Here is a 27,920-nt window from a genome sequence, read left to right on the forward strand (position 1 = left end):
TACCGAGAGGAGGACGGGTGCCTCCACCCTCACCAAGATGTTGCCTGGGATGGACCAGCCCCCCTTACTATATCACTGCTTGGGTTCACTATGTCACATGCAGGGACATGTAGTAGTGCTTTTTTTTTTTTTTTTTTTTAGAAATGATTATGACTATTATATTCTTGATAAACTTTTTCCTGTGATACAACCAGATTAGTTTCTATATTACATCTAGGCACTTTGTAATTAAAAATCAGAACTACAAGAAACATGGTAACATAATAACATAGTAAATGATGGCAGATAAAGACCCAGATGGTCTATCCTGTCTGCCCAACTCTATAAATTAATAATTTAAATGGTCCTTTTTCTTAGATATTTCTGGGCCAGAAACCCAGAGCTTTGCCTGGTAGGGTGCTTAGGTTCCATCAAAGCTCACTAAATCAGTGGTTCCCAACCCTGTCCTGGAGGACCACCAGGCCAGTCGGGTTTTTGGGATAGCCCTAATGAATATGCATAAGAGAGATTTGCATATAATGGAGGTGACAAGCATGCAAATCTGTCCCATGCATATTCATTAGGGCTATCCCAAAAACCCGATTGGCCTGGTGGTCCTGCAGGACAGGGTTGGCAACCACTCCACTAGACCATCATAAGTACCTGCATAAATAGGGTTAACTCAGGATTGGGTCAATTGTATGGTGTGAATCAGAAACTAGCTGGATCTCTTAAAGAGGCATTCTGGCTTTGAAGCAGAGGAGTGGCCTGATGGTTAGAACAGCGCTCTAGAAACCAGGAAGCCCGGTTCAGTCCACTGCAGGTCCTTGTCTAAGTCACTTATCTCTGCCTCCATTACGAGCCCTCCAGGTACAGGGAAATACCTGCTGTAACTTGCCTTGGGATAGGGGATAAGGTATTAGGACTTGTACGCCACCTTTTTGTAGTTATACAACTACACCCAAAGCGGTTTACAGCTTGAAAAGGTATGATTCAAATTCAGGTAAATAAATGTGCTATTTGTAGTCCTATTGAAATCAGTACTGCTGACCCCCAGTATTGCACTACTATTCATTTCCATTCCTCAAGGGCCATAAACCAGTCCAGTTTTCAAAATATCGCTAATAAATATGCATTAGTATGTATACATACTACCTTTATGGTATGCAAATCTATTATGCATGTATATCAGGGGCAGCCCTCAAGGGCTATCAGTGAATGCTACTACCATATTATGTAGGATGAGATGTTAGAAGCCCAGGACTGGCCTTAAATCTCTTCTGTGCAACTGGATACTATGCATCTGTCAATAGGGGTGAGGTCTGAGAACCCATAGCAATAGAGGGCCCGTGCTTCCTTAACCAGTAATAGCTAATAATATGTCAGATAGGTGGTTAGAGGCCCATGACCCTTATTAACCAAGCGCCCAGATCACTCTGTCAGCATTGGATAATATTATGTCAGCATTGGATAATATTATGTCAGTATTCAAAATTCAAGACAGTTTACTGTCCAGTCAGATATAAATAATTCTGTCCAACATTAATTGCTGTTTGTACTGCTGTACGCTGAAGTTAAATTTAAGCTGAAAGCCATAAAATTCTTCAGCAGAACTGAATGATAGAGTTTGTTAAACAGGTATGTGCCAAAAAGGCTGAAATTCAATGAGGGTTTGGTTTTCCAGACCCATTTAGTCTACAGTGCTGCAGCACAAACTGGGGCTTACTGAGCCTTTCAGATTTTGTTCGTAATTTAAAAGATATTATTGCAGATTTTTTTTTATTCTGGAGTTAGAATTTTTGCTAGAAATTTTTCTCTAATTTCATCTAAACTGTGGAAGCACTATCCCCAGCCAGACTATGGCCTTTATTTCGGAAGCATCTCCACGTATAAATGGCAGCATTTACTTATGTAGAGAGGCTTACAGATATAAATGACATTTCAAAACAGGGGCCAATTACACTTGGAGAAGCTTGCTACTACTAAATGTCAGGCTGGGGAGAGAAAATGTCCTGGGCAGGCTTGTGATACAGAAGTTTTCACATAGAACATCCATATTTGTTTAGCAGATATCAGTATTTTCAGCTGTTTTATAGAACATATAAATGCCTGCTGGAAGGGGCAGCTGTAAATGCCAAATCTGGACTTTCTATGTCACTCCTTCCTGAAGGCTGCCCCACACGATTACTCTTCTGATATCCAGTGTATCCATGACCCCTCTCAGGAACACCACCCCAAACTTCAACTTTACTTCTAGTCAAGTACCACCACCAAGTCAGCCATAAAACCTTCAGATGCCAAACCCTGCAGCACCAAATCTCCGCTTGCCAATCTCCACCTCGATCCCTTCAATCCCCAAGATACCACCCTGGCATTACCGAATGTTGCTGGTGTCTAGTGGGGAAGGAATGAAACTTATTTGCTCCCACCATAATAATCCTAGATCTCAAAATGGCCACCGAGACCTCTAGTAGTTATATTGTGAGCTACAGCCTCAGCACCTCTGTTCTAGAACCTGCTTCTATTTAAACTTTAATTCATTTGCTGATCATCTCACACATAGACTACTGCAATTCTCTATACCATGGAATAACTCAAAAGGAAATTTGTCGACTGCAACTGATTAAAAATACTGCGATTAAACTCATCTATTAAGCCAAAAAATACGACCGTCACCCCACTTCTTCAAGAATCGCATTGGTTGCCAGTCTCACATAGAACAACTTGCAAATTTCTTAAGTTCTTCCACTCACCTTCCTTCTTAGATAAATATCTTATCTCATATACTCCTTCCAGGGCCCTCAGATCTGCCAATCAGAACTTACTGACAGTTCCCTCGATCAAAGACCTCTATTATACCAGAAACACTATCTTTTCTGCCACAGCCCCTTCCCTCTGGAACGCAATGCCACCACATCTCCGCTGTGAAAACTCGCTAACCAAATTTAAAACTAACCTCAAAACATTTCTGTTCAAAAATGCATACCAAAACTGCAGTTAAGAATCCTTTCCAAGGAAAAAAAAAGAACTGCTTTTAAGAAGTGACCTCCCTTTCCTCCTGTATTCTCCTCCCTTCCTCTTATTTATTTATTTATTTGATGTAATTAAAATCTCCCTTTCCCCAGCTCCTTCTGTATCTAACATGTCCAAATTTTGTCCCTGTCTAGGCTACAACCTGCCCTATTTTATTTTTATGTTTTATAAATTTTTAATATTGTAAACTGATGGTCGGTATACCAAATTATAAATAAACTTGAAACTTCAAATCCCACAGTGCACCTTGTGACCCTGGGCAAGTCATTTAATCCTCCATAGGTAGAGTGTGATCCCACCAGGACAGATAGGGAAAAATGCTTGAGTACCTGAATGTAAAACCACTTAGGCCATAAGTGGTATATAAATGCATAAATAAAATAATAGTATTAGTGGTAAGGGTCAGGCTTTCATATATAGGCCAAGTTTTGCAACTGTGCCCTTATATGTAAATATGACCATTGGTTTTGATCAGGGCATGCTACAGGGAGAACAACAGTTTTAATAAGCTGTTCTCATATATGTGTATGTATTGGGGGGGGATCTGTGCATGTTTTTTCTGCATGGGCAGTTCTCTGAAATTGCTGTTCTTTCTGAATGCAGAAGGACTTGTGCAGTTCTGTTTCTGTTTTGCAAGAGATTCTGTGGGTTGATGGAGCCTCTGGTAAATTACTATGGGAATCTCAAATGTCTTGATTTGGTCATGTGAATTCCTCCCTACCCCCTAAAATCTATTTTCACATGTCAAATTGTCTACTGGATCTAGTAGCATGACTGTGGCATGTTTTCACTACTTTGAATTATACTTCCTGTCTGGCAAAGATATTTATAGAAGAAAGAAAAGATGCATGTCCTGTAGTTTTTCTCTGGCTTACAAGCATTTAGGCATGAATGATGCCACTGTTAGATACAAGTGAAGCTGTAAATCTTCTTTTTGTGATACCAGTGATGTTGTAAATCCTGTGCCATTGACAATTTTTATGTAGCCTAAGTGGGATTTCAGTCCTAGCATCTTCATCCTAACTGAGTGGTTCCTCTCGTTTTCCAGTGACTAAATGGTATATTTATATGTATGAGTAAGGCTGTGTGCATTTTCAGCATGAGGGAGCCGCCATCTTTTTCTGTTTTAGGATTTTCACTTCCATTTGCTAGTCTTATAGTAATACTTTTATGTAATCATAGGGATGCTTGGAACAATGTGATTTCCTGTAGCACACTACCAATGTTCCCTAGTATGGGAACATATTCTCATGAAATCATAAGCATGCTGTGGCAGCACTTGAAAGCCTCCTAACTGGACCATAGTCCATTTCTATCAAGCTGTTCCTTTATCAGATTAAACTGAACAATAATGCTAGTATTGGCTTGAAGAAGGATCAGATGGTTCCCTTTGGGCAGTGATGAGGGGTGTTCGAAGAGGCTGGAAGGATAGTGCAGATGGGCCTGGCTGTGCCAAACAGAAAGCAAAGCAGGCAATAGTGCAGGCGAAATGGAGAGTGGAGGGGGAAAAATCCCAAATGGTATTTTTGTGAAGTGATTGGAAAAGAGGTCATAACAATTTGCATGCCAGTCCTGTAAGTCAGTGGCAGAACAAAACGATCCATACATCACAGGCTTTTATTCCAAGATTAGATGTGGTTGCTAATGAAAATTCCATCATGAAGAAGTGATTCAGCTACAGATGGTTTGTCAGCTATCTGAAGCAATTACAACACTATTGCCATCTAGTAAGAAAGCCCTCTAAAACAGCATGACATTGAGGCTTCTATGGATTTGTTCATCTGCACATTTTATTCATCTCGCATACCTACTGTCCTTAAGGAAATGACTATAATATATGCAGTCTCTAACTGGACCACTTTAAGATAATTCTATAAATGTTCACCTATATACAAGTGCTCAAATGGTATCTGATTGGTATATCAGATTTTCACCCACTCTAGGTCTATGTATTCATGTATATGAAGTCAATGCCTCTGTATCATTTCTAATATTATGTAAGCTGCAATTAATCCTAGTCGACATTTGCGGGAGACAAGAATCAGTACGGTATGGTAATAAAATTGCAAAATGGCTGTCTGATCACCACTTTGTCTTAAATACTGGAAAGACAGTGGCCTGTTGGCTTTCAGGACACCTGCCCCATCCCGAGGGTGACCTTCTCTTGTTTGGCTCCATGATCACTCCAGTTCAAATGTTTTGCTACCTTGGCATAATTTTTGACTCTCGGTTATCTTTTCATCCTCAAGTTTCCTCACTGTGTAGATCCTGTTTCTTTATCTTATGCCAACTACATATAGTAAGGAGGCTGCTTGATAGAAATGCTTTCCACACACACATTCTTTCTCTGTTTATGGCTAAGATGGATTATTGCAACATCATTTATGCTGAAATTTCACAAACTTTGATTCACAAATAGCAGAAACTTTGCTATTTGCCTACTATGTCTCGTTAGCAGGTTTACTTATATCTTACCACTTCTGAAAGATTACCACTGGCTCCTGATTGAACAATGAATCAAATTTAAAATCCTTTTTCTGGTGTTCAAAGCTTTTCATTTTGGTTGACCTAAATATATCTATTGCATAACTATCCCATCTACTCCTTCATTCTATCCCATATATGCTTCAGTCTATTAATGATCACCGGCCACTTTGCCCTCACCCCGATATGCATTATTGGGGGGAAATTCTATTCAAAGATGCAATTGCAATATAATCGTCCTTTTAAGGATGTTTTTAATTTTTTTTAATTTTTTTTTTTTTAAATCTTTTCAGTACCCAGGCTTTAATTTTAATTTACTGTTTACCCATCCTCTCGTATTTCCCTATTTTTGTTCTTTCCTATCAATGATTATAGTTCTTTCCTTATGTGTGTCTGTTTAGTTTGGGTATCCTGTTAGTCTTGAAAGTTGGTCTCTTGATGTTTCCATGATGTAGAAACATAGAATATGATGGCAGAAAAGGGCCACGGCCCAACAAGTCTGCCCACTCTAATGACCCACCCCTCCTAAGTTGTACTGTATCTGATGTTTATTTGTTCTTGCCCCTTACAATTTTTATTATGCAAAGCCGCTTTGATTACAGAAAAGGCGGGATAACAAATTTTGATAAACTTGAAACATGAGAAAGACTTAGGCATCACGAGGCAAGATTCTCTAAAGGACTTGGGTGCTTATAATGTAGGCCTTTAAAACCCCAGCTTACCTCACAGGTGCCTAGGTTTAAAGTAGGCGCCGCTAAGCGCAATTGTGTAATGGGAGCCTAAGGTTTATGTAACAGCCATTTGAAAGATAAGATTCATAAAATATTTATGTTAAAAAATTGACATCAACAATAAAATTTCACTAATATTGCACATAGGATAACACAGCAGTAAACATTAAAAAGTCATATCAAACCTCAAAAGCTAAACCAAATTAAAAAAATTAACACCAGTCTCCCCGCTAATCTTCAACAGCAACTGATTCCATAATGATGGACCGGTTACCGAAAACCTTCATGATTGTGTTGAAGTCTTATGAACAATACTGTGCAGGAGACATTCTACCAGTCCTTGAGCACCTGTGTGGAAACTATGGGCTCCTTTTTACTAAGGTGCGCTAGCGTTTTTAGCGCACACAGCAGATTAGCGCATGCTAACCCCACGCTACGCGGCTAGAACTAATGCCAGCTTAATGCTGGCATTAGCGTCTAGCGCGCGGGGCATTGTAGCGTGCGCTATTCCGCGCATAAAGCCCTAACGCAGCTTAGTAAAAGGAGCCCTATATCTGGCCTGATAATATGAGGTCTGTCCAAAAAGTTCCAAGACTGATTTTATAAAAATTTATTAAACAATCTTACAACTTATTCCATTGGATCCCTTTCAAATTACTCCCCTTACCTACATATACACTTTTCCCACGGGCTCCAATTAAAAAAAGAAAAAAATCAATGCTGGCCCACAGGTCCAGTAAAAGTTAAAAAAAAAAAAAAAAAAAAAAAGATTGTGGCTCCGATGGGCATGCACAGACCATCTACAGATGGTCTGCGCATGCGTGGAGATCGCAGAAAAGCAATCTGTGCCGGCAGATGGGGGCGTTCCTCCTATCGCCCCCCATCTGAATATTTTACTTTGCTGAATTTGTTGGGCCTGCCCGGATCGGGCCCGGTTGGTGAATCTGGCCCTAAGCTCTTTTGAGAATCGCATTTAATGGCGCCTAAGGTCATCTCTGCCTCTTACCACACCTATGTATTTAGACCTCAGGTGCCATTTGACGCCTCTTTAGATGCGATTATGACACCTACCTTCATACTTCTTTTAAACGAGTTTTGATTCAGTTTTTAGTGACGTGGTCAATTACCACACCAATTAAAGCAATTAAGTTAGGCAGCGGTACAGTGCCTACCACTTACAGCACTGCTTCTAGAATCAGTTCTCTAGGTTATAGAATTGCTCTTTGAAAGCTTTTCTCCTTGCTAAGTCTTATAGATGGCTTTGTGCAGTACTAGGTAACTTTTTTCTCAATTTAGTTTTTTTCAGATAGACATATACAAAGAACCTCAAAGAGATGGAGCTAGATCCTTATCAAGGGGACCCTGAGATCCAACACACATTTTCTAGGCTCCCACTAGATTCTGACATCTGTGTTCCTGTGCTCTGCGGGGATAGTTTATTTTTGAGACTATGCATGGAGGAAAGTGAAAAGAGGGAGAGGTAGCTACTGGAAACTGATATAGATTTGCTCCCTTTCCCTTTCTGCCTCCAATTCAATTCATCTTGTTAGCAGCAGGGAAACTTTTTACAAGATGAGAGAGGCAGGTGGCCCTTGCAGACTAACCAATTTATTGAGACATGAGCTTTTGAGGACCAGAGTGCACTTCATTATTAAAAAGTCATGCCTTAACAAATTGGTCATTCATTAAGTACCACCTACCCCTGTCATTTTTGCTACACAAAACTAATGTGGCTATCCCTTTATCATTTTTATCTTACATATGCTTTTAAAAGGAAGAAGGCTTTCTGTAGGACCTCTAGCATCTTTCTTGGCATGGTCTAGAATCTGTTTTGCTACTTGGGATCTAGCTAGGTGTTTGGGACCTGGGTTGGCCACTGTTGGAAACAGGATACTGGGCTTGATGGACCTTCGGTCTGCCCCGATATGGCAATTCTTATGTTCTTATGGTCTACAGACCTTCTCTATTAGAGCTCACATCAGCACACTCTCCACCTACTATTTCTTTAGCTTCCCAGTGTCCCTTTGGTTCCAGGTTCAGGAGAGGACTTTTTCATGTCAGGTCACCAATACAGAAGCCTCTTGTTCCATGAGACCTAAATATTATTCTTATCTCTCTCATGATGCCACTGTTCAAACTACTGAAATTCTTGTCTCTCAGAGACAAAGTTATAGATGTGTACGTATGGATCATACAAACTCAGCATTTCACTTAACCAAGACTGCCATTAAAGCACAAATCCTACAACTGAGCATTATATACATCGTCAACAGTCCATATGCCCTTTCTGTTCAACACAGGTCATCAAATTCTTTTTCATTCATGCTCTGTAATTGGTTCTCATTGCCAAATGCTGTCGTACGTTTTGGCTCAGTGAATAAATAGCATTGTAAAAGCATCAACATGAGATATTCCTCCACACTGTAGACCACTGTTCTTCAACCGCCGGTCCGCAGAAAATTCCTGTCGGTCCACGCAGGGCCAGCGAGATCGACAGCTGCAATTTCCTGCACTGGCGGGGGGGGGGGGATTCGATTTCCCGCCTGCCTTCTGCTCCTCCTCTGTTAGGAATCACATTCCTCGAACTTCCCAGAAACAGTGACTGAATATTATGAAAGCTTGGTGAAATGCGGGCTATGACAGATAACGAAATAAAAAAATGAACTTTCTAACTGTCCAATTAAAAAAGACCCCCCAGCTCCAGCTCAACACGCTGTCTGACCCTCTGTGGGCGGGGCCTCATCTTACAGGCTCCACCAATCAGGCGTCGGTAGCTGGACCCAAGTACTGTATTCCAGGACGTGCTGTGTTGATTGACGGTGCACTCTAGTTAGCGCGTTCATGAAGCGGAGTATTGGAATTTAACCACAATAATCTCAGTGCTGAGCCTCGCAACTCACTATTTTTTTTCTGTAGTAGTTTACTGTTCTTGAGTTTTTAGTGTTAATTGGGGGAAACGAGAAGGATCTTAAAATGGTCTGTACACGGAATGAAACTGTAGGTTTATAAATTAGAAATGAAATATAGACCGAGCCAGCTCAACTTTCACTGGTCAGTAGTGGATGATACTTCATATTTTATGAGCTATATTATTTTATTGCCTTTCCTGTTTTATTGGAGTTCTTTTCCTTTTATTTTTGCATTGTAAACCGCTTGGGTGGCTCTTTTTATTAAGGTATTTAAAAATAACATTGTAATCTTGATAATGAATGCATGAACTAGATTAGAAAAAAATTATTCTCCCTATGTATCTTTTTTGTGCTCCTTATGCAATCCTATTGTTAGCAGTGTGATCTGATTAGGTAGTGACAGTTATAAGGGCATTCTGTAATAATTTGGCTTATTCAGTTTTCTTGATAGTAGAGGGGATATATGTGAAGGGGAGGAGAGACAGGGGTTTTGTTGATCCTTGCTCTGTATTATTTGTATTTATAAAATGACAATTGTACAGAATATTGTTTCTTTTTATACTTTAATAAAATACATTCAATATAATATCATAACTGAGGCTTGTGCGGATGGGTTCAGATGGTTTGCGAGGACCGAGCTCTTGGAGACAGGGTGGAAATGGGGTTTTTAAATTTCAGTCCTAGTAGTTTCCCGGTCCACAAAATAATTTTTTTTTTTTTTCCCGCCAGTCAATAAGTGTAAAAAGGTTGAAGAACACTGTTCTAGACCAGTGTATCGCAGACTTTGTGCCACGGCACACTAGTGTGCTCCGGAAGATTCCAGGTGTACCATGAGATGTTGGTGAGGAGGAGAGGTGCTGGCTGACTGCTTACAGGATGCACCTCTCGTGGCAAGGGGCATGTCTTTTTGTCAGTCAGCTGGCGCCTGCGCCTCTCTTCGCCGGCGCCTCTGCTTCTTCTCCTCACTTCTTCTTCTGCAGCACCCCTCCCCCCCAACAGCGGTAAAAGGAGGCTCGGGGCCTGGCTGGAGGACATCCACACATGCGTGGATGTCGAGGTGCGTGATGTCACACATGTGCGTGATGTCAACGCATTGACATCCACACATTTCTGGGGTGCCCTCCAGCCACGGCCATGAGATTAGTTTGCGACACACTGCTCTAGATTGCAAACAGACTCTCACCTGATGTCTTAATAATCTGTAAGAAAGTCTCCACAGCTGTTCATCTTCTTCAACCCTAGTAGACTTGGAATTCTAATGGCAAAGCATACACTGCTAGTCAATTGGCTAACACTGTAACCTCTAAGCTGAACGGGTGTCCTCCAACTGCATCGCTACCAGTAGGAGATGGCGCTTCAATATTGTGTTTTCGATCACTAGGGAGAGAGAGGTTCCCTGGAGTGCAGCAGAAATTGCCTGTCTCTCACTATTGAAAATATGATAGTGATGCAGCACCCCCTCCACCCCCCCACTGGCAGGACTGAAGGTAGAGGACTCCTGGCTCAGATTAGAAGGAATAGTGGCTGACTAGTGTTCTGTATTTATTATTATTTTTAACAAACTTGTATTCCTCAAGTAAGGTTTCATATTATAAGACATAAACTACTCCTGTTTCTGTAGCTCTTCTGAAGACAGTAATGCAAAGTGCTGTTATTCAGAGAATGAAGGTGATGCCACAAAGTGTTCATATTAATATATCTATAATGCTGGTCTCCTGATGCAGGACTTCTCCCCTTTTTTTCAGTACATCCATATTCAAATCATCTAGAACGGGATAACTGAACTTCGCCATTCCTCTATGTATATCCTACCATAAACTATTATTATGGTAGACTTGGGGGAAAGCCACTGCTTATTCCTCAGGTTAAATAGCATGGAACCTTGCTTTTTTGGGGGACTCAGAAAGGTATGTCTGACCTGGCTGGCCACTGTTAGAAACGGGATACTGGGCTAGATGGACACTAGCTCTGACCCAATAAGGCAACTCTATATTCTGTTTCATTGATAGCAAGGACTCTGCACAAATTTCAGTGGAGGCCTAACACAGTGTTTCCCTTAGTTCCATACGGACCTCCTCAGAACTGGTTTCCTATTCTCAAAGAATTTTGGTTAATAATTTAGGGTTAGGGTGCCAAATGACTGCAGGCTCTATTCTTAATTGGGGGCACTCAGAAGTTAAGGTTCCCAAAATGGCACACACATTTATCTGTGTCAGCACTTACATGTATAGGCTTTGAAGTTACTTAAGACATGTAAGTTTCAATAGAAATATATGTTACATAGTTGCCCTGGTTGATGTTGTAGATCAGTGTTCTTCAACCACCGGTCCATGGACCAGTGCCGGTCCACAGAAATTTCCTGCCGGTCCACAGGGCCAGCCTGTGCATCAGGCCCAAAACAGTGTTCTTCAACCGCCGGTCCACGGTGCGATCGATGCAGCATTATCTTCGAGCCAGCTCCCTCTTCCTAACTGATTCAGTGCACAAAGCCAAGGGCAGTAGCTCCTACGGGCATCCTGCGCCTGAACCAGAAGCCTTCTCTCTAACGTTGCAATGTCAGAGGGAAGGCTTCCAGATGAGGCACGGGATGTGCAAAGTGCAATTAGTACTATTATGGGGGCGGGATCTGGGGTGGATATTGGGTAGAAATGGGTGGGGTCTGGCCCACGACTTAGCCCAGTGTTCTTCAACCACCGGTCCACAGACCGATGCCAGTCCACAGAATAATTCTTTTATTTCTGCCGGTCCATAGGTATAAAAAGGTTGAAAAACACTGTTGTAGATATTGATAATTATAAAATATTTGCTCCTTTCACATGTAACCAGTGCATATGTGAGCGCTCCCACGTGTGTTTTAGAAAAGGCTCTACATTGGCAGATCCTTTTCTAAAATGCTCTCTGAATTTGACACTTCCTGATTTGGATGTCTCAGCTATGATTTCTCTGTCCTGTCTAAAATGGGGCTGATAACATTCATAAATCCAGAACTGTGCATTTAAATATTTTTCTTATAGACAAGTGAATATTACAACTGCTAAACACATATTCATAAACTGGAATCATGAGAGCTGCAAGAATAAAGGATGCTTATTCCAAGGCAAATGCTTCTGCAAGTCACGAAAAAAAACTAAAGATCGGAGGCAAAGATATCCAAAAGGTTTTCCCACCTAATTCAAGCCAAGTTTCACAGAAAGCTGAGACAAGAAGTTTACAGTGAAGCGATAGGCAGCAAGCTGCCTAAAAACGAGCAAAAGACTTAGCAAACTATCCCCCCCCTTTTACAAAACCACGCTAGCAGTTTATAGCGCAGGCCGGCGTGCTGAATGCCCTGCACTGCTCCCAATGCTCATAGCATAGTCGTCGGAACAGGCGAGGCCACAGGGGCTGTGGCCTCTCCAAAGATTGGTTCCCGCCCTCCCACCCGCCTCCTGGTGTTCTAATGTTTAAATCTTCCAGCAGCTGCCGCACAGTGTTACAGCGCTTCATTCTACTTCCGGGGGGCAGGACTGCTCGCTGACGCTGCGCAGCGGCTGCCGGAAGATTTAAAAGTACAGCGCCGGGAGGAGGTAGGTGGGGGAGTCGGGAGCTGGGTAGAGTCCGCATCGTAGTATTCCGCGGGGCTGGGGCGGAGCTCCTGGGCCCTCCCCCCCAAACTAAGCAGCGTTCCGATGCCTATGGCTCATAGGAACTCTCTGTGTCAGGAGCAGCACAGAGCATTCAGTGCGCCGGCCTGCGCTGAAAGCCGCTTATGCGGTTTTGTAAAAAGAGGGGTTATATTAAGAACACATAAAGGGCAAGCTGCAGTGACAAGAGACATGAATGGCAGGTCACAGAGCTAAACAAACCACCCTTGATTCAAAAGCGCCCAATTACTCAATGCAACAATGCTCTAATGTGAATGACAGAATTAGAGAAGTTGTTGGAGAGAAAGTATGGATTTTTATTTAAAATGCATATAGTTGTTGGTTTTAGTGGTCATCTATGGGAACCTGGAGTCTTTCTCTACCCAAAACCAAAATCATAGCTCCAGCCATGGACCCAAAAAACTGCATATCACTATTTATTTCATAAATCTTGATTGTTTTGCTATGATTTTAAAGCTGTTTCTTGCATTGTTAAATTCCAGATTACATACAGTACAGCACTATGGGGCTTATTTAAGCTGCATTAACTATTAACACAACCAATTTGCTCTAAGAGTTAACATGGAGCTTTATCAGTTACGTAACTCGAACTAATTTCCACAATAACATCTACTTTGGAATGGGGGAGACTGATGTACAGTTAAAGCAGCAGTGGTCAATGTGTGTTAACTGTTAATGTGACAGATAACAGGGCATTAATTATTGCCATGGCTGGTGTAGCGAAGTGCTTCATGCGATCTACATTGCAGTTAAAGCTTGGTAAAGAACTTTTCTCTACATTTACCTCCTCATTCTATAACTTTAGGCCCATATTTTATAAAAAGTGCCTTAAATTAGACACCGGTAGGTGCCCTACTGGCGCCTAACAAGTGCAAAACATTGTTTAATAAGCAGTTTTAAAAGAAAAATGAAGGTGCCTACTGGCACCTAAAAAAACGGCACCTTCATCATGGTTAAAAAGGTGCTTTATGATGCCTAACGCCACTGTAGCTCTGACTAACACTGGAAGTAACATTAGGTGTCAAAGTGCCTCTATTGCCATGATTCGCATGAAAGGTAGGCACCAGAAATGTAGGCCTTGAAAACCCGGGCCTACTTTACATTTCCGGCACCTACCTTTCATGAAGCCGTGATTCTGTAAATGGTGCCGTTGCGTGATTGACACGCGATCGGTGGCCGTTTCTAAGGTGGATGATGTTAACAGCACCGTTTATAGAATCTGGGCTTTGGTGCCCAAATGTAAGCGTCATTGGCATGCTGTGTTAAAATGATAGCATGCTAGCACGTACACGATAAAATTAGAGAACATGAGTTGAGGTTGCAGGGTAAAAGACTGAGGAGGAGTGTCAGGAAATTATTTTTCATGGAGAAGGTAGTTGATGCTTAGAATGCCCTCCTGGGGTGTGTGTGATGGAGATGAAAATGGTGATGGAATTCACAAAGGTGTGGGATGAATTAGAAAATGAATGGTATAAAAAACCAAAACTTAAATACAGTGGTACCTTGGTTTATCCCAGGACAAGCAGGCAGCATATTCTTTACGCATGGGTGACGTCACCGACGGAGCCCTCGGTACGGACCTTTTTAACTAGAAAGTTCTAGTTGGCCGCACCGCGCGTGCGCGAGTGCCTTCCCGCCCGACGGAGGAGTGCGTGGTCCCCAGTTTCTTCGTTTCCGCGGAGCGAAGAAGACGCGTGTGTTTTTTCAACGGCCGTTGAACTCACTTTTTGCCTTCCCGCAAATTCGTTCCAGAAGCATGCTCGTAAACCAAAATACTTGTATATCAAAGCGAGTTTCCCCATAGGAACTAAAGGAAACTCGCTTGATACGTTCCCACTCACCCCCACCCCTCCGAGGCCAGCGGCGCTGCTCTACCCCCCCCCCCCCGAGAACCAGCATTGCTCCCCCCATTCACGAAGGCCCCCCCTGCGTGATCCGCCATCCCCCCGTTCGCGTTGCCCCCCGCCACAATCTGGCATCCCCCAGCATCCACCCAAACACACTGCTTACCCCCATCTGGCACCGGCACCAATGCACAGGACGTGCCGGTGCCCGAAGATCTGCGTCTTCTTGTTTGCTGGGCCTTGAGCATCTGCGCATGCTCAAGGCCTCTGAGTTCATGCTCTCAGAGAGCCTGTGCAGATGCTCAAGGCCCAGCAAACAAGAAGACGCAGATCTTCGGGCACCGGCACATCCTGTGCATTGGTGCCGGTGCCAGACGGGGGTAAGCAGTGTGTTCGGGTGGATGCTGGGGGATGCCAGATAGTGGCGGGGGGAGTGTGACATGAGCGAGGGGGATGCCGGTTCGCGGGGGGTACCACTCGCAAATCGAGGCAAGCTCGGTTTCCGAGGCACCAATTTTGCAAATGTTTTGCTCGTCTTGCAAAACGCTCGCAAACTGGTGCACTCGTAAACTGAGGTACCACTGTAGTTGCATTTGTGTTTGTATCAAGTGATGCTTAGATGACAACTCTGGCTGTGAAGAACTAAGGTTGGTACTGGGCAGACTTGTACACTTTGGGCCAAATTCTATAAATGGCGTCCTGATTGTAGGTGGCAGTTGGTTTCCTACTGCTGTCTAACCAGCCAATCGGGACGCACATTTTTAAAAAAACACACCCTTAGGCAGGCCGCCTACACTGTAGGTGTCTGTCACAGTCGAGTAGAGCTGCTTAAGCTTGCCCAAGGTTGGACATGGGCATGATTTCACCCAGAAGTGGCCTTAGGTGAGTTTAAGTGGCCCTAGGTGTTTCCCTAGGGCACAAATGTCAAACACAAGGCCCGCGGGGCGAATCCGGCCCACCTGGCCATTTTATGTGGCCCGCTGTGACTGTGCCGCATCCAAGCGCCTGACCGTTTAGCCCCAGTCCCAGCTGCACTCCAAGCGTCTCACCGTGCTCATTTAGCAACTCAAAGAAATGTACAAACTACTCCCTTAATACTTCTAATGTCCTGACAATCCATTTGTAATCCACTTTGAACCGCAAGGTAATGGCGGAATAGAAATCCCTAATGTAATGTAATGTAATTTGCAGGCAGAAGGACCCAGTCCCAGTGTAAAAACTAGGGCGCTCCACACAAATGCCTAACTGTTGTTATTTTCAGAGCATGATTAATGCATGAGGACGGCATGTGATAGGGTGTCTCAAGGTGAGGAAGGATCTATACTTCTACTAAACCCTCTTTTACTAAGGTACGCTAATCGATAACGCATGCATGTTAGTCTATGGATGTTAGTCATGTTAGTCATATTCCCAGCGACAACTGGCACATTGCTTCTAGAGGTCTGCACGGGAACGGGGATTGTGGGAATCCCCCCTAACCCATGGGGACCCCCTTCTGGACCACGGGACTCCCACGGGGATGGAAGGCTTTGAAAGCAGGGTTCGTCCATATAATATAATGGACACGTCAGCCTTAGTAAAAGAGGGGGTTTATAAGTTAATTACCTAAACAGAAAACAAAAAAAGGGTTCCACCAAAGAGATTCCACAAAGAAAACAGCAAAAGAAACTGTGGAATTGATGATCCTGTCAGAAGTAATTGCTGCTTTTTATGGGGACGGGCGGGGATGGAGGTAATTCCTTGCGGCGATGGGTGGGGACGGAGAGGATCCTGGCGGGGACGGGTGGGGATGGAGAGGATCCTCTTGGGGATGGGTGGGGACAGAGAGGATCCGGGCGGGGATGGGTGGGATTTCTGTTCCCGTGCAACTCTAATTGCTTCTCCAATATACATATCATGATTCAAGTGCACTATCCCTCCACCTTCATCTGTGTGTCTGATAACCAGTTGTGTATCCTTCCACATTGATAGAAATGCATCCTTTTCAGCATCAGTAAGATTCTGATGATTTATGTAAGGAGTCTGTTCCATTTTATCTAAATCTGCTAAAACAAGCTTATGGGGAAACTTCTACAATTAGATCCATAGGGCTTGGCAATAGCCAGACTGATTTCGGCATTATCACAAACCAGTCAAACATATCATCCTGTCCATCTAATTACATTTCCAAATTACAAATAGTTCTTTTAAAATAACTTCTTTTATCAGTGGCTCACCCTTATCAACATACCCACATCTTCAAAGAAATCTATCAGATTACAGTAATAGGGCACATCGTCCCTTTAATAAATTCATACTGCTTTTTCCCCATTAACCCATGTTTGTATAACCAGGATTTCTTTCTTAACAATAGCTTCCACCATTTTGCCCAACTCTGACATGAAGCTTTATGGTCTATAGTTAACCTGCATCACCAGTGGAGCCTTTTTTAAAAAAATTGCTTTTCTCCAGTCCTTAGGCGAAGTGGCAAATTTGAATAATAGGTTAGAGATGATCAGCAGCAGGCCTGCATTTTTTTCAGGTGAATGCCATCAGATTCTGGCAATTTCCTACTATGTATTTGCTTCAGGTGTTATAGCATCTCTTCCAGATTCACACTGTCAGTTCCTCTGAACCATCAGCTAAAAACAGTAATTCCAGTATGAGTATTTTCCCCAACATCCTCTGCTTTATTCTCCCTGAGTATTCATTTCAGCCCCTGATCCAATTACCCAACCAGCTCCCATGCAATATTCTTGTTTTTGATTATTATTATTTTTTTTTTTCTTATAAAGATTTTATTATTGCTTGTTTGGCAAGTTTTTCCTCAAATTCTTTCTTGGCTTACATAATTAATGTTTTATATCTAATTTGCCAGTACTAATGCTCCTTCCTGTTTTCCTCATTAAGTCATCTTTATTTTAATGCCATTTTGGTTTTAATAGCCTCTGTCACATTATCATTTAGCCATGCTCATATTCAAGAGAACACTTTTAATGTCACTACAGTCATTATTTCTTGCTTTTTTATGTATAATACATGTATGGAACAATTTTTAAAATAAGGCCAGAATTTTAAACACATTTTCAAAGGGAACATCCCATCGTCCCTCTGTAAATCTGGCTGGTGAAGCATAATGAGTATGTAGAACCAACATATGCATTTGCTTTGAAGCAGTTGAAACCATACCCATAGAAAGCTCCCTATCTGTTCCATGCCTCATTGCTTCATCAGGTAAAAGTGCTCATGATAATCTAGAATATCTAATTCTGAATAAACGGGTTGAAAGTATTTTTAAGTGTGATGACTTTAATTAAATATGCACAATATTTTTTTAATTGTTTGAGGTCAAACTTTCTTCATCAGCAGATCAAGGCAAGTTCCATAGGCAAGGGAAGGAAAAGGTATACATAAGACCAGTGGTCCATCGTGCCCAGCATTCCGCTCACGCGGCAGCCCTTAGGTCAAAGACAAGTGTCCTAACTGAGTCTAGCCTTATCTGCATACGTTCTGGTTCAGCAGGAACTTGTCTAACTTTGTCTTGAATCCCTGTAGGGTGTTTTCCCTTATAACAGCCTCCGGAAGAGTGTTCCAGTTTTCTACCATTCTCTGGGTGAAGAAGAACTTCCTTACGTTTGTACGGAATCTATCTCGTTCTCTCTACCATGGAAAGGGTGAACAACCTGTCTTATCTACTAAGTCTATTCCCTTCATTATCTTGAATGTTTCGATCATGTCCCCTCTCAGTCTCCTCTTTTCAAGGGAGAAGAGGCCCAGTTTCTCTAATCTCTCGCTGTACGGCAACTCCTTTAGCCCCTTAACCATTTTAGTCGCTTTTCTCTGGACCCTTTTGAGTCGTACTGTGTCCTTCTTCATGTACGGTGACCAGTGCTGGATGCAGTATTCCAGGTGAGGGCATACCATGGCTCGGTACAGTGGCATGATAACCTTCTCCGATCTATTTGTGATCCCCTTCTTAATCATTAGACATATATGGTAGTTCTATGTCTTCAAAGAGCTTACACTCTACATTCTAAGCCAATGAAGGGAGATGTGACCTGTCCAAGATCACAAAGAGCATAAATGAAATTTGAACCCTGGTTTCCCCAGTTTTCAGCTTACGGCTATAACCACTACATTACTCCTTCCCTATTCTCCATTCCATTTGGCCCAACTTACTAGGGTTAGCTTTGGAAATATTTCAACATGACTGCACGTCTATTAGGTCGTGCGTGCAAGCATGACCGTGTGACCCTTTATTCTTTCATTTTCTCTGGCTCCCTATAAAGTGTAGAGTGCAATTTAACATCTTGGTTTTGGCTCATAATGTTCTTTATGAAGGTGCACCCCTTATTTGTCCTTTGCAGTTACTCTACATACACCTGAAGAAGTTCTCTGCTTAACTATCACTTTGTCTTACCAGCCGCTTCCTGTGATAGGGTGGAGTTCACTGGACAAAGTGCATTCTTCATTTGAGGGTTTTTTTTGTGAATCAATTGCCTCTATCTTAAAGCTGATGTTTCCTTCCAGAGGTTTAGGATGCAATTAAAGGTCCAGCTAACTTTCTGGAGATGTAGGTACCATGGGAGGAGTGAACCAATCATGCCTGGCCTGCAGGCAGACACACACACACATAGACTCTTGAAGTTTCTCTGGTAATTTGCTCACTTTTGTCTTTCACATTCCTGTCATTTTTAATTGAGTTCCTTTCCTTTGATTGATCTGATTGTAAACTGCATTGATATACTACTCGAAGGTGGTATAGAAAACAGAAATAAAAATAAGACTGTTTTGTTATTTCCAGTGAGAGTTTACTTCATGGGCATGCCAGACTAGGGAGACAGGAATGGAGTCCTTTGCCAGGATTCAGGAACTCTGCTGAGGTGATGTGCTTGGCTTGAGGGGTAAGAAGAAGACAGCAGTGCACAGCTGGATAACATTTGCTAGGAAGAGGGTGAATGCTTTCATTCCATAGAGGAGACTTCCCATTTTGTTCCTCCTTAGCATGAGTATCTTAAACGGCCAAACTTTACCTTCAGAACTACCTCAGAACTGGGGAAAAGAAAAATAGGAACGGAGAGCAGAACAAAGCAAAGAGAGAATCTTAGAAAGAGCACGTTGCAAGGGAAAAGCTACCCTAGAGTTTTACAACATTTTAGAAAAGTAAATTAGGAATGTTTTCTTCTGTTAAATTCAAATGTAAACACTTTTCAAGATTATATTTTTGTGTATGTGTATTTCAGATGATCATTCCAGGATACGACTGAAAAATGAAAATAGCCACAACAATTCAGATTACATCAATGCGAGTCCAATTGTAAGTATTAATTCAGTTTTTCTACTTTCATTTTATAGGAGGAGAAGCGGTTCCAGTGGTTTTCTCCTAGTTCTTTAGACTTCCAAACTGAGGCCCTGATGCTTAAAAAGTTTCTATGCCAGTAAGACTCGTTTAAAGAGTTTTACCGACATAGAAATTCTCCTCCTGATGTTCTAAAGGATTCTCCATGGCAGCCTGATACCGATCCTTGTAGCAGCCACCAAGAATCCTATGCAAATCCTATGCAAATGCATTTCAAAGAGATCATTAGTATTCTAATGATCTCTCTTTGTGATGCACTAAAGGGAATTGCCCTCCCCCTTTTTTTACAATTGCAGTTTTCACTATTGTGATTGTGTTGTGCACTCACACAACACACATGCAATATCTGTACCCTCCCTAGAATCTCCCAAAAAAGACTTCACCCGCAATTCTTCTCTGCCCAGCTGATGGTGGCCCACCATCAGCTGAGAGCTGGCAGAGGGGAAAGTAGTGGCTGCTGGTTTAGATCATTTGGGGCTTCCCCTGCCAGCTCCGGTGCCCCAGCTGACTAGGGCTTTCCCTGCCGGCTCTGGAGCTGTGATCAGCTGACTGGGGATTCCCCTGCTGGCTCTGGAACCATGATCAGCTGATTGGGGCTTCCCCTGCCAGCTGATTGTGGCTAGCTGGCAGAGGAAGCTCTGATCAGCTGGGGCTCCAGAGCCAGCAGGGAAAGCTCTGAATGAGATAAGCCAGCAGCTGCTGCTCTCCCCTCTGTTGGCTCTCAGCTGATTTGTGGTTCCGGAGCTGCCATCAGCTGGACAGAAGAGGTGAATTGCCACTGCAGGCAGAAGGAGGAGCTGTGCCAAGTGATTGCTCTTCTGAGCAGGCACAGTTCCTCCCCTCTTATGAGTTACTATGCACAAATAGCATGCATATGATTTGCATTGTGCAAAGCCCTGTAGCAGAAAATTGCTCCCAACACGGTATTTTTTACCTTGTTGTTGGAGCCTTGTGTATCCTGCCCTAAATTAGAACTGGTATCTGTTTGAATTTAGCTCTATAAGCTTAATTCAAAACTACCTAACTTTTCATCCCATGTTTAATATCCCCAACCAACAACTTTAGCATTGCTGCAATAGCACTGACTTGGGACCACAGATCAGGGCTCCCTCCAGAATAGAGAGTTACATAGGAAAGGGGATTTCAGGAATCCCACAGAACCTGCAGCATTTCCACTGGGATGGAAGAAGTTGCCACAAAACTCCCACAGGATTGTAGTCAAATTCTGATGCCAGAATGAGGCTTGAAATACACTGAACAAGACAACTAGAGCACCAGAATGAGGCTTGGAATGTCTATAAAGGCAACCGGATTATGAGACTGAGGCTTGATACAATGATTGGTTGAATAGTAAATACTGCTGGAAAAAGTGTGGGAGGCTGTTGGAGGTAGGAGGAAATGGAGGGCTGGGAGTAAATAACAGTGTTGACCACTGTGGGTAGAAGTGGGGATGGAAAAGATTAATTGCAGGGATGGGTGGGGATGGAATGGATCTTAGTGGGTGGGAATGGGTTGGATTCCAGTGAGGACAAGTAGGAATGGGTGAAATTTCTGTCCATTTGTCCATTGTTCCCTCTAAGCCAGGGGTGTCAAAGTCCCTCCTCGAGGGCCGCAATCCAGTCGGGTTTTCAGGATTTCCCCAATGAACATGCATGAGATCTATTAGCATACAATGAAAGCAGTGCATGCAAATAGATCTCGTGCATATTCATTGGGGAAATCCTGAAAACCCGACTGGATTGCGGCCCTCAAGGAGAGACTTTGACATCCCTGCTCTAAGCTGAGCAGGAGTCCTCCGCCTGCATTCCTTCCAGTGAGGGGTGCTATTTTACTATCACACTTTCAATAGTGAGGGACAGACAAGCTCTGCATGCTTCCAGGGAACCTGCCTGTCCCTAGTGATTGAAAACACAGTATTGAGGCACCATCTTCCACTGTCAGAATTGCATTTGGAGGACTCCTGCTCAGCTCAGAGGGAACAGTGTCTGTGCAACTTTTTACTCTAGGACCCCATAAACATGCACCCCAAATCCGACTACTAGGTGTCACCAATTTGTGCAAGTAGAGCTTCCTTCCTCTCAGGGACTATAAACACTACTGCTGCTGCAGTTCCAGGATTCGGATGTAGGTCATCCACTTGACAGCAAACAAGGCTGCTACCAAGCAACCTAGATTCTTTCCAGTTAATAATTAAAGCTGGCAGTGAGCATGTTTTTGTTGTTTTTTTTTATACCAGTTGTGGCACTCTGAAACAGCATATAGTTGGAGCCATTTTATAGATAAGCAGAAGCTTTTTGGGGTAATCCTATGGTGGGTTCTCCAAGGGGAATAATTTTTGGAAAAGCAGCAGCTTGTGGGGTTTTGTGTATTATTTTTGGCCAAAAGAAATTTCTTATTTCAGAAAGCGTGTATGATTGGGCATAAATGTATTATGCAATTTTGGCTACAGAAAGAATCTAAGTTTTTGGCATTGGAGGAATCAATTGCATCGTTTATTTTTATTTGAGAGTTGGGAGGTTCGACTCTCGCCTAGAAAAACTCATCTTTTTATGGAGATTTGGGATCCTTATATTCAAAATCTTTCACCAAGAGCAAGAAGTTTAATTCTCAATGATTTACGATGAAGCTAAGGTTATCTAATTACATTCCAGATATTTATTTTATTTCTTTATTTTTGTCAACTTTCATCCAGGGTGGGGGATTTCATTTGGAGGGAAGGGTAGAGGGGCAGGGGATGGAATCAAGGGAGGTGTAGAAAGGAATGAATTAGTTCATATGGAAATTTAATGTGGAGGAATGATATAAATATGTATGAAATATTATTATTATGATTCTTATTGTAATGAATGTATTTTTGTATTATCTTATTGTATTTCTTACTGAATTCTTTCAATAAAAATTGTTGTAAATTAAATGGAGAACACTCACCACTAGAGGCTTTATGAATAGTGGTAATATGAGGGATGATTGAGAATTAATGAGACTGCCTCTGTTTTTCTTTCCAAGATGTAGATGTGGGCAACGTGAACTGCTTCTTGTGAATTTCATACATTGACTTTTTCTGAACCTGCAATTGGACTGCCGTACTCTCCATTGTTGGATTACAGTGAGAGGAAGAACTTCATACATTTTATCATGGCAGATGAGGAAGACGCGTCTGTGAGAGTATGCCAGAGGTGTGTCTTGAAATTTTAAGGCAAGAATACAGTGGTGAAACAGTTAGCTGTGCTGCATACTCAGACGTGTCTTGCTCATCTGCCATGATGAAAAATATCTCGCTCTTCCTCTCGCTGTGACCCAACAATGAAGACTATGGCAGTCCAACTTCAGGTTCAAAAATGTCAGTGTATGGGCTTCACAAGAACCAACACAGCGTTGCTACATCTATTTCTTGGAAAGAAAAACAGAGGTAGTCATTACTTTTCAATCAGCCCTTCTATTCAGCCACTATGGGGGTAATTCTATAAGGAGCTACACTGGCTGCCAGTCAAGGCACGAATAATATTCAAGTTCTCTTGCATATGCTTCAAGCTAGTCTGGGGACTGGCTCCTACATACTTGCTATCTCACTTCATATTATACAGTCCCATAAGACAAACCAGAAACTGCAATCTATTTGCATATCCAAGCATTACCGGCTGTAAATACATAACCTTTCTGGATAGAACTTTTATGTACCAAGCAAACAAACAACAACACTGGCTGGACAATTACATTAATGGAGCTAGACTGACCTACGTCGCTTTTAGAAAAGTCATAAAAACTGCCTTATTTGACAGATATCACCTAAACATTAACTCCTCCAAACACTAATTCCAATTCTTTTTTTCCTAATATGTCCCCTCTGAAAATTCTTAACAAATTGCATTCTGTAATTCGCTCTTTTTTCTAAAAGGGCCCTTCTGAAATTCTAAACAAACTGTATATTGTAATTCGCTGCATTTTTAAGATTCTGCATACTGTAATTTCACTGACTATCTGCATATTGTAACTCTCTGATTGTCCAGCTCTCTTCGATGTGAACCGCCTAGAAGTCACACGATTGTGGTGGTATAGAAGAATAAAGTTATTATTATTATTATTATATTTAGGAAGCAAATACATGCACAAATGCCAGTATTCTAGTCTTATATATGTTTATGAGGACATAAATATGGAAGTGAGCATATTCCGGTCGTGCACAATTCTCTATTCGACAATATTCAGCAATGCATATTTTGCGGGATGGCAAAGTAATTTACATGCGTGGAGGGGCATTTTTGATAGGACATCTAAGTCTGGATGTTTTGAGAAAGGCAACCAGAGAAACCAGTAGGGAAAATGTCTTAACTTTTTGTTTTGAAAATTACCTATCTAGACGTTTTGGCCCTTACTACAAATCTCTTTGGCCCTTAGTACATCTGAATTCAAAAGGGCCTAGGATAGGCACATGGGATCTCTTGGAAAGAGAAAGAGATAATGGTTACTGCAGATGGGTAGACTAGATGGGCCATTTGGCCTTTATCTGCCATCATGTTTCTGTGTTTCTTTTTTGGCCATCCAAGCAGCTAGAATTCTTAGCAAACTGGCTACAGATAACTGAGCACAGCAAGCAGAGCAGAGGGGTACTCTGAGAGGTACTGTAGTGAATGTCACATAAAAAGTCCTAGGTACCTATGTCACTATAACACTTGGAATGCGCTACCGGAGGAAGTGGTCAGGCAGAGTACGGTACAGGGATTCAAACAGGGATTGGACGGATTCCTGAGGGATAAAGGGATCGTGGGATACTGAGAGAAGTATCCAGGAAATAAGTATAGAAACCCGACCAGGTCGTGCATGTGCAAGACCGGAGGGTTAGGACTTCGATGGGAAGATAGGACTTAAATGGGAAACCAAGGTGGCAAGGGGGCCCCTTCTGGTGATTCAGACAGGTTTGGGCCGCCGTGGGAGCGGACTGCTGGGCATGATGGACCTATGGTCTGACCCGGCGGAGGCACTGCTTATGTTCTTATGTGAGCCCTCCAAAACCCACCCCAAACTTACTGTGCCCATCTGAATACCACAACAATAATCCTTATGTCTGCAGGTGTCTTCTTTAAGTAGGTTTTAGAAGGCTCACCAAACAATATAAGCAAGTTATAGTGACAAGTTATAGGAACTTCTTATGTGACATTCACTGCAGTACCCCTTAGAGTGCCCCTCTCCTCTGCTCTGCTTGCTGTGCTCAGCTGTCTATGTGGCTGTCTGAAGCTGTAATACAGGCTGGAATGTACTGGGTTTTTTTCACAGACATCTAATAAACTGAGTGCCCTCAGGATGGGTCCCAAATTTAAGGGCTGTCAGGTAAGATTTGCCTCTTTGCAGATGATTCCAAAATCTGCAATAGAGTAGACACCCAGGATGGTGTAAATAATATGAAAAAAGACCTGGCGAAGTTTGAAGAATGGTCTAAAATTTGGCAGCTAAAATTTAATGCTATGAAATGCAAGATCATGCATTTGGGCTGCAAAAACCCAAGGGAACGGTACAGTTTAGGGGATGAAGAACTTATGTGCATTGCAGAAGATCGGGATTTGAGTGTGATTGTATGTGATGATCTTAAGGTGGCCAAACAGGTTGTAAAAGTGACACAAAAGCTAGAAAGATACTAGGGTGCGTAGGGAGAGATATAGCCAGTAGGAAAAAGGAGGTATTGATGCCCCTGTATAAAATTCTGGTTAAACCTCATTTAGAATATTGTGTACAATTCTGGAGGCCGTACCTCAAAAAGATATAAAAAGGATGGAGTCAGTCCAGAGGAAGGCTACTAAAATGGTGCGTGGTCTTCGTCATAAGGCGTATGGGCACAGACTTAAAGATCTCAATACTTTGAAGGAAAGTCGGGAGAGGGGAGATATAATAAAGTCGTTTAAATACCTACGTGATGTAAATGCGCATGAGTTGAGACTCTTTTATTTGAAAGGAAGCTCTGGAATAAGAGGGCATAGGATGAAGTTAAGAGGAGTAATCTAAGGAAATACTTTTTGTACAGAAAGGGTGGTAGATGCAAGGAACAGTCTCCCAGGAGAGGTGGTGAAGGCAGAGATTGTGTCTGATTTCAAGAAAGCCTGGGATAGTCAAGTGGGATCTCTTAGAGAGAGGAAGAGATAATGGTTACTGCGGATGGGCAGACTGGATGGGCCATTTGGCCTTTATTAGCCATCATGTTTTTATCTCTGGGTGGTGGGAGGGAGTCAGTGACCACTGAATGAGTAAGGAGAGATCATGCCTTAATCCCTCCAGTGATCATCTGGTTGCCCCTTATTCATGTTTATTACAGGTCTAGCTCCAAATGTCTAGACATTTTGTTAAATGTTTGACTATCCCTGCAGATCATCCAAGTCCTAAGCCTGTTCTAAGCCCCTCCAGAACACACTTCTAACACAACCCCTTAAGATTTAAATGCACTGGAGACAAAAATAGCCAGAGAGAAATCTGGAAAGTCAATTTTGAAAATGCCCACTTGGACATTTTGACTAGTAAGACGTCCAAGTGCCAGTTTATTATGTCTTTTGGATGTTTATCTTTTCTGAAAATGAGCCCCTTACTTTCACATTATAGGTGCTAGCATTTACATCAGCTCTGTGACTGAGGTATGTACAGTCAGTTCCTGGATTATATATGAGTTCCGTGTTTTAAACCATTCTTAAGTTGAATTTGTATGTAACTCGGATCCTAGTATTCTTCCCACATTCTCCACCGCCTTAAGGGTCCCTCTTGCATCCCTTTCCATCCATCCCACTGTTCCCTCTACACCACCACATCCAGCATTACTCCCTCTCATCTCTCTCTTCCCCATTCATCTCTACCTCACTCCTCTCCCACCACCATGTCCAATAATTCTCTCTCTCTCCCTAAGCATAACAGTTCTCCTCTTTCTTCATCTAGCCATGTGCACCATTTCTCTTTCCCTCTCTCTGACACCCAATTTACCCTTTCTATTCTCTCCCCCACCTCAGCATCTCTTTCCCTCCATTCTTCCATCCTATGGCTCATGCTTCCCTCCCTCCCTCCATTCTGTGTCCCAAGTTCATGCCCCTTCCCTCCCTCCCTCCTTCCTTCCATCATTTGTCCTAAGTTTATTCTCCCTCCTTCCCATGTCCCAATGCGCCCCGCTCTCTTGCTCCCTCTCTCCATTCTATGCCCCAACTAGCTATATTAACTGCTCTTACTACATCCTCTGGTAATGCGTTCCAGAGATTAACTGTTCCCTGAGTGAAAAAATATTTCCTCCTATTGGTTTTAAACTTCATTGAGTATCCCCTAGTCTATGTAAATCTTGATACAGTACAAAAATCGATCCACTTGTACCTGTTCTACACCACTCAAGATTTTGTAGACTTAAGTCATATCTCCCCTCAGCCGTCTCTTTTCCAAAATGAAGAGCCCTAACCTCTTTAGTCTTTCCTCCACTTTATCATCTTGGTCACTCTTCTTTGAACCTTTTCTAGCGCCACTATATCTTTCTTGAGATGAGACCAGAATTGAACACAATTCTCCAGATGAGGCCGCACCATGGAGCAATACAGGGGCATTATAACATCCTTAGTCTTGTTAACCATCCCTTTTTAAATAATTCCTAGCAACCTTTTTGCTTTTTTGGCCACCCCTGCACATTGGGTGGAAAGTTTAATCGTATTGTCTACGACAGGGGTGCCCACACTTTTTGCTTGTGTGCTACTTTTAAAATGACCAAGTCAAAATGATCTACCAACAATAAAATTTTAAAAAATACAAAGCACACTGTACGCAGAGAAAATGTTAATTATCATTTATATGCGTGGTTTTTTTCAAAGAGGTCAAGGCAAATGACTTTAAAATATGCAATGTCACCTCAGTAACAACTATAAACAAATAGACAAATATATCTCCTCCCTTTTTACTAAATCACAATAGTGGTTTTTAGCGCAGGGAGCTGCGCTGAATATCCTGCGCTG

General features: G+C 42.4%; 1 protein-coding gene across 2 annotated transcripts in view; it reads left to right on the forward strand.

Annotated features, from left to right (window-relative positions):
• Positions 1 to 27,920, forward strand: part of PTPRN2 (protein tyrosine phosphatase receptor type N2) — a 1,585,109-nt gene that overhangs the window by 1,346,667 nt on the left and 210,522 nt on the right. For both annotated transcript variants that reach the window (XM_033931599.1, XM_033931600.1), the window contains exon 16: positions 19,847 to 19,920. In XM_033931599.1, coding sequence (XP_033787490.1) covers positions 19,847 to 19,920 — 74 coding nt within the window. The remainder of the gene's footprint in view (positions 1 to 19,846; positions 19,921 to 27,920) is intronic.

This window comes from Geotrypetes seraphini, chromosome 2, assembly GCF_902459505.1.
Source record: "Geotrypetes seraphini chromosome 2, aGeoSer1.1, whole genome shotgun sequence".
Classification (NCBI taxonomy): domain Eukaryota; kingdom Metazoa; phylum Chordata; class Amphibia; order Gymnophiona; family Dermophiidae; genus Geotrypetes; species Geotrypetes seraphini.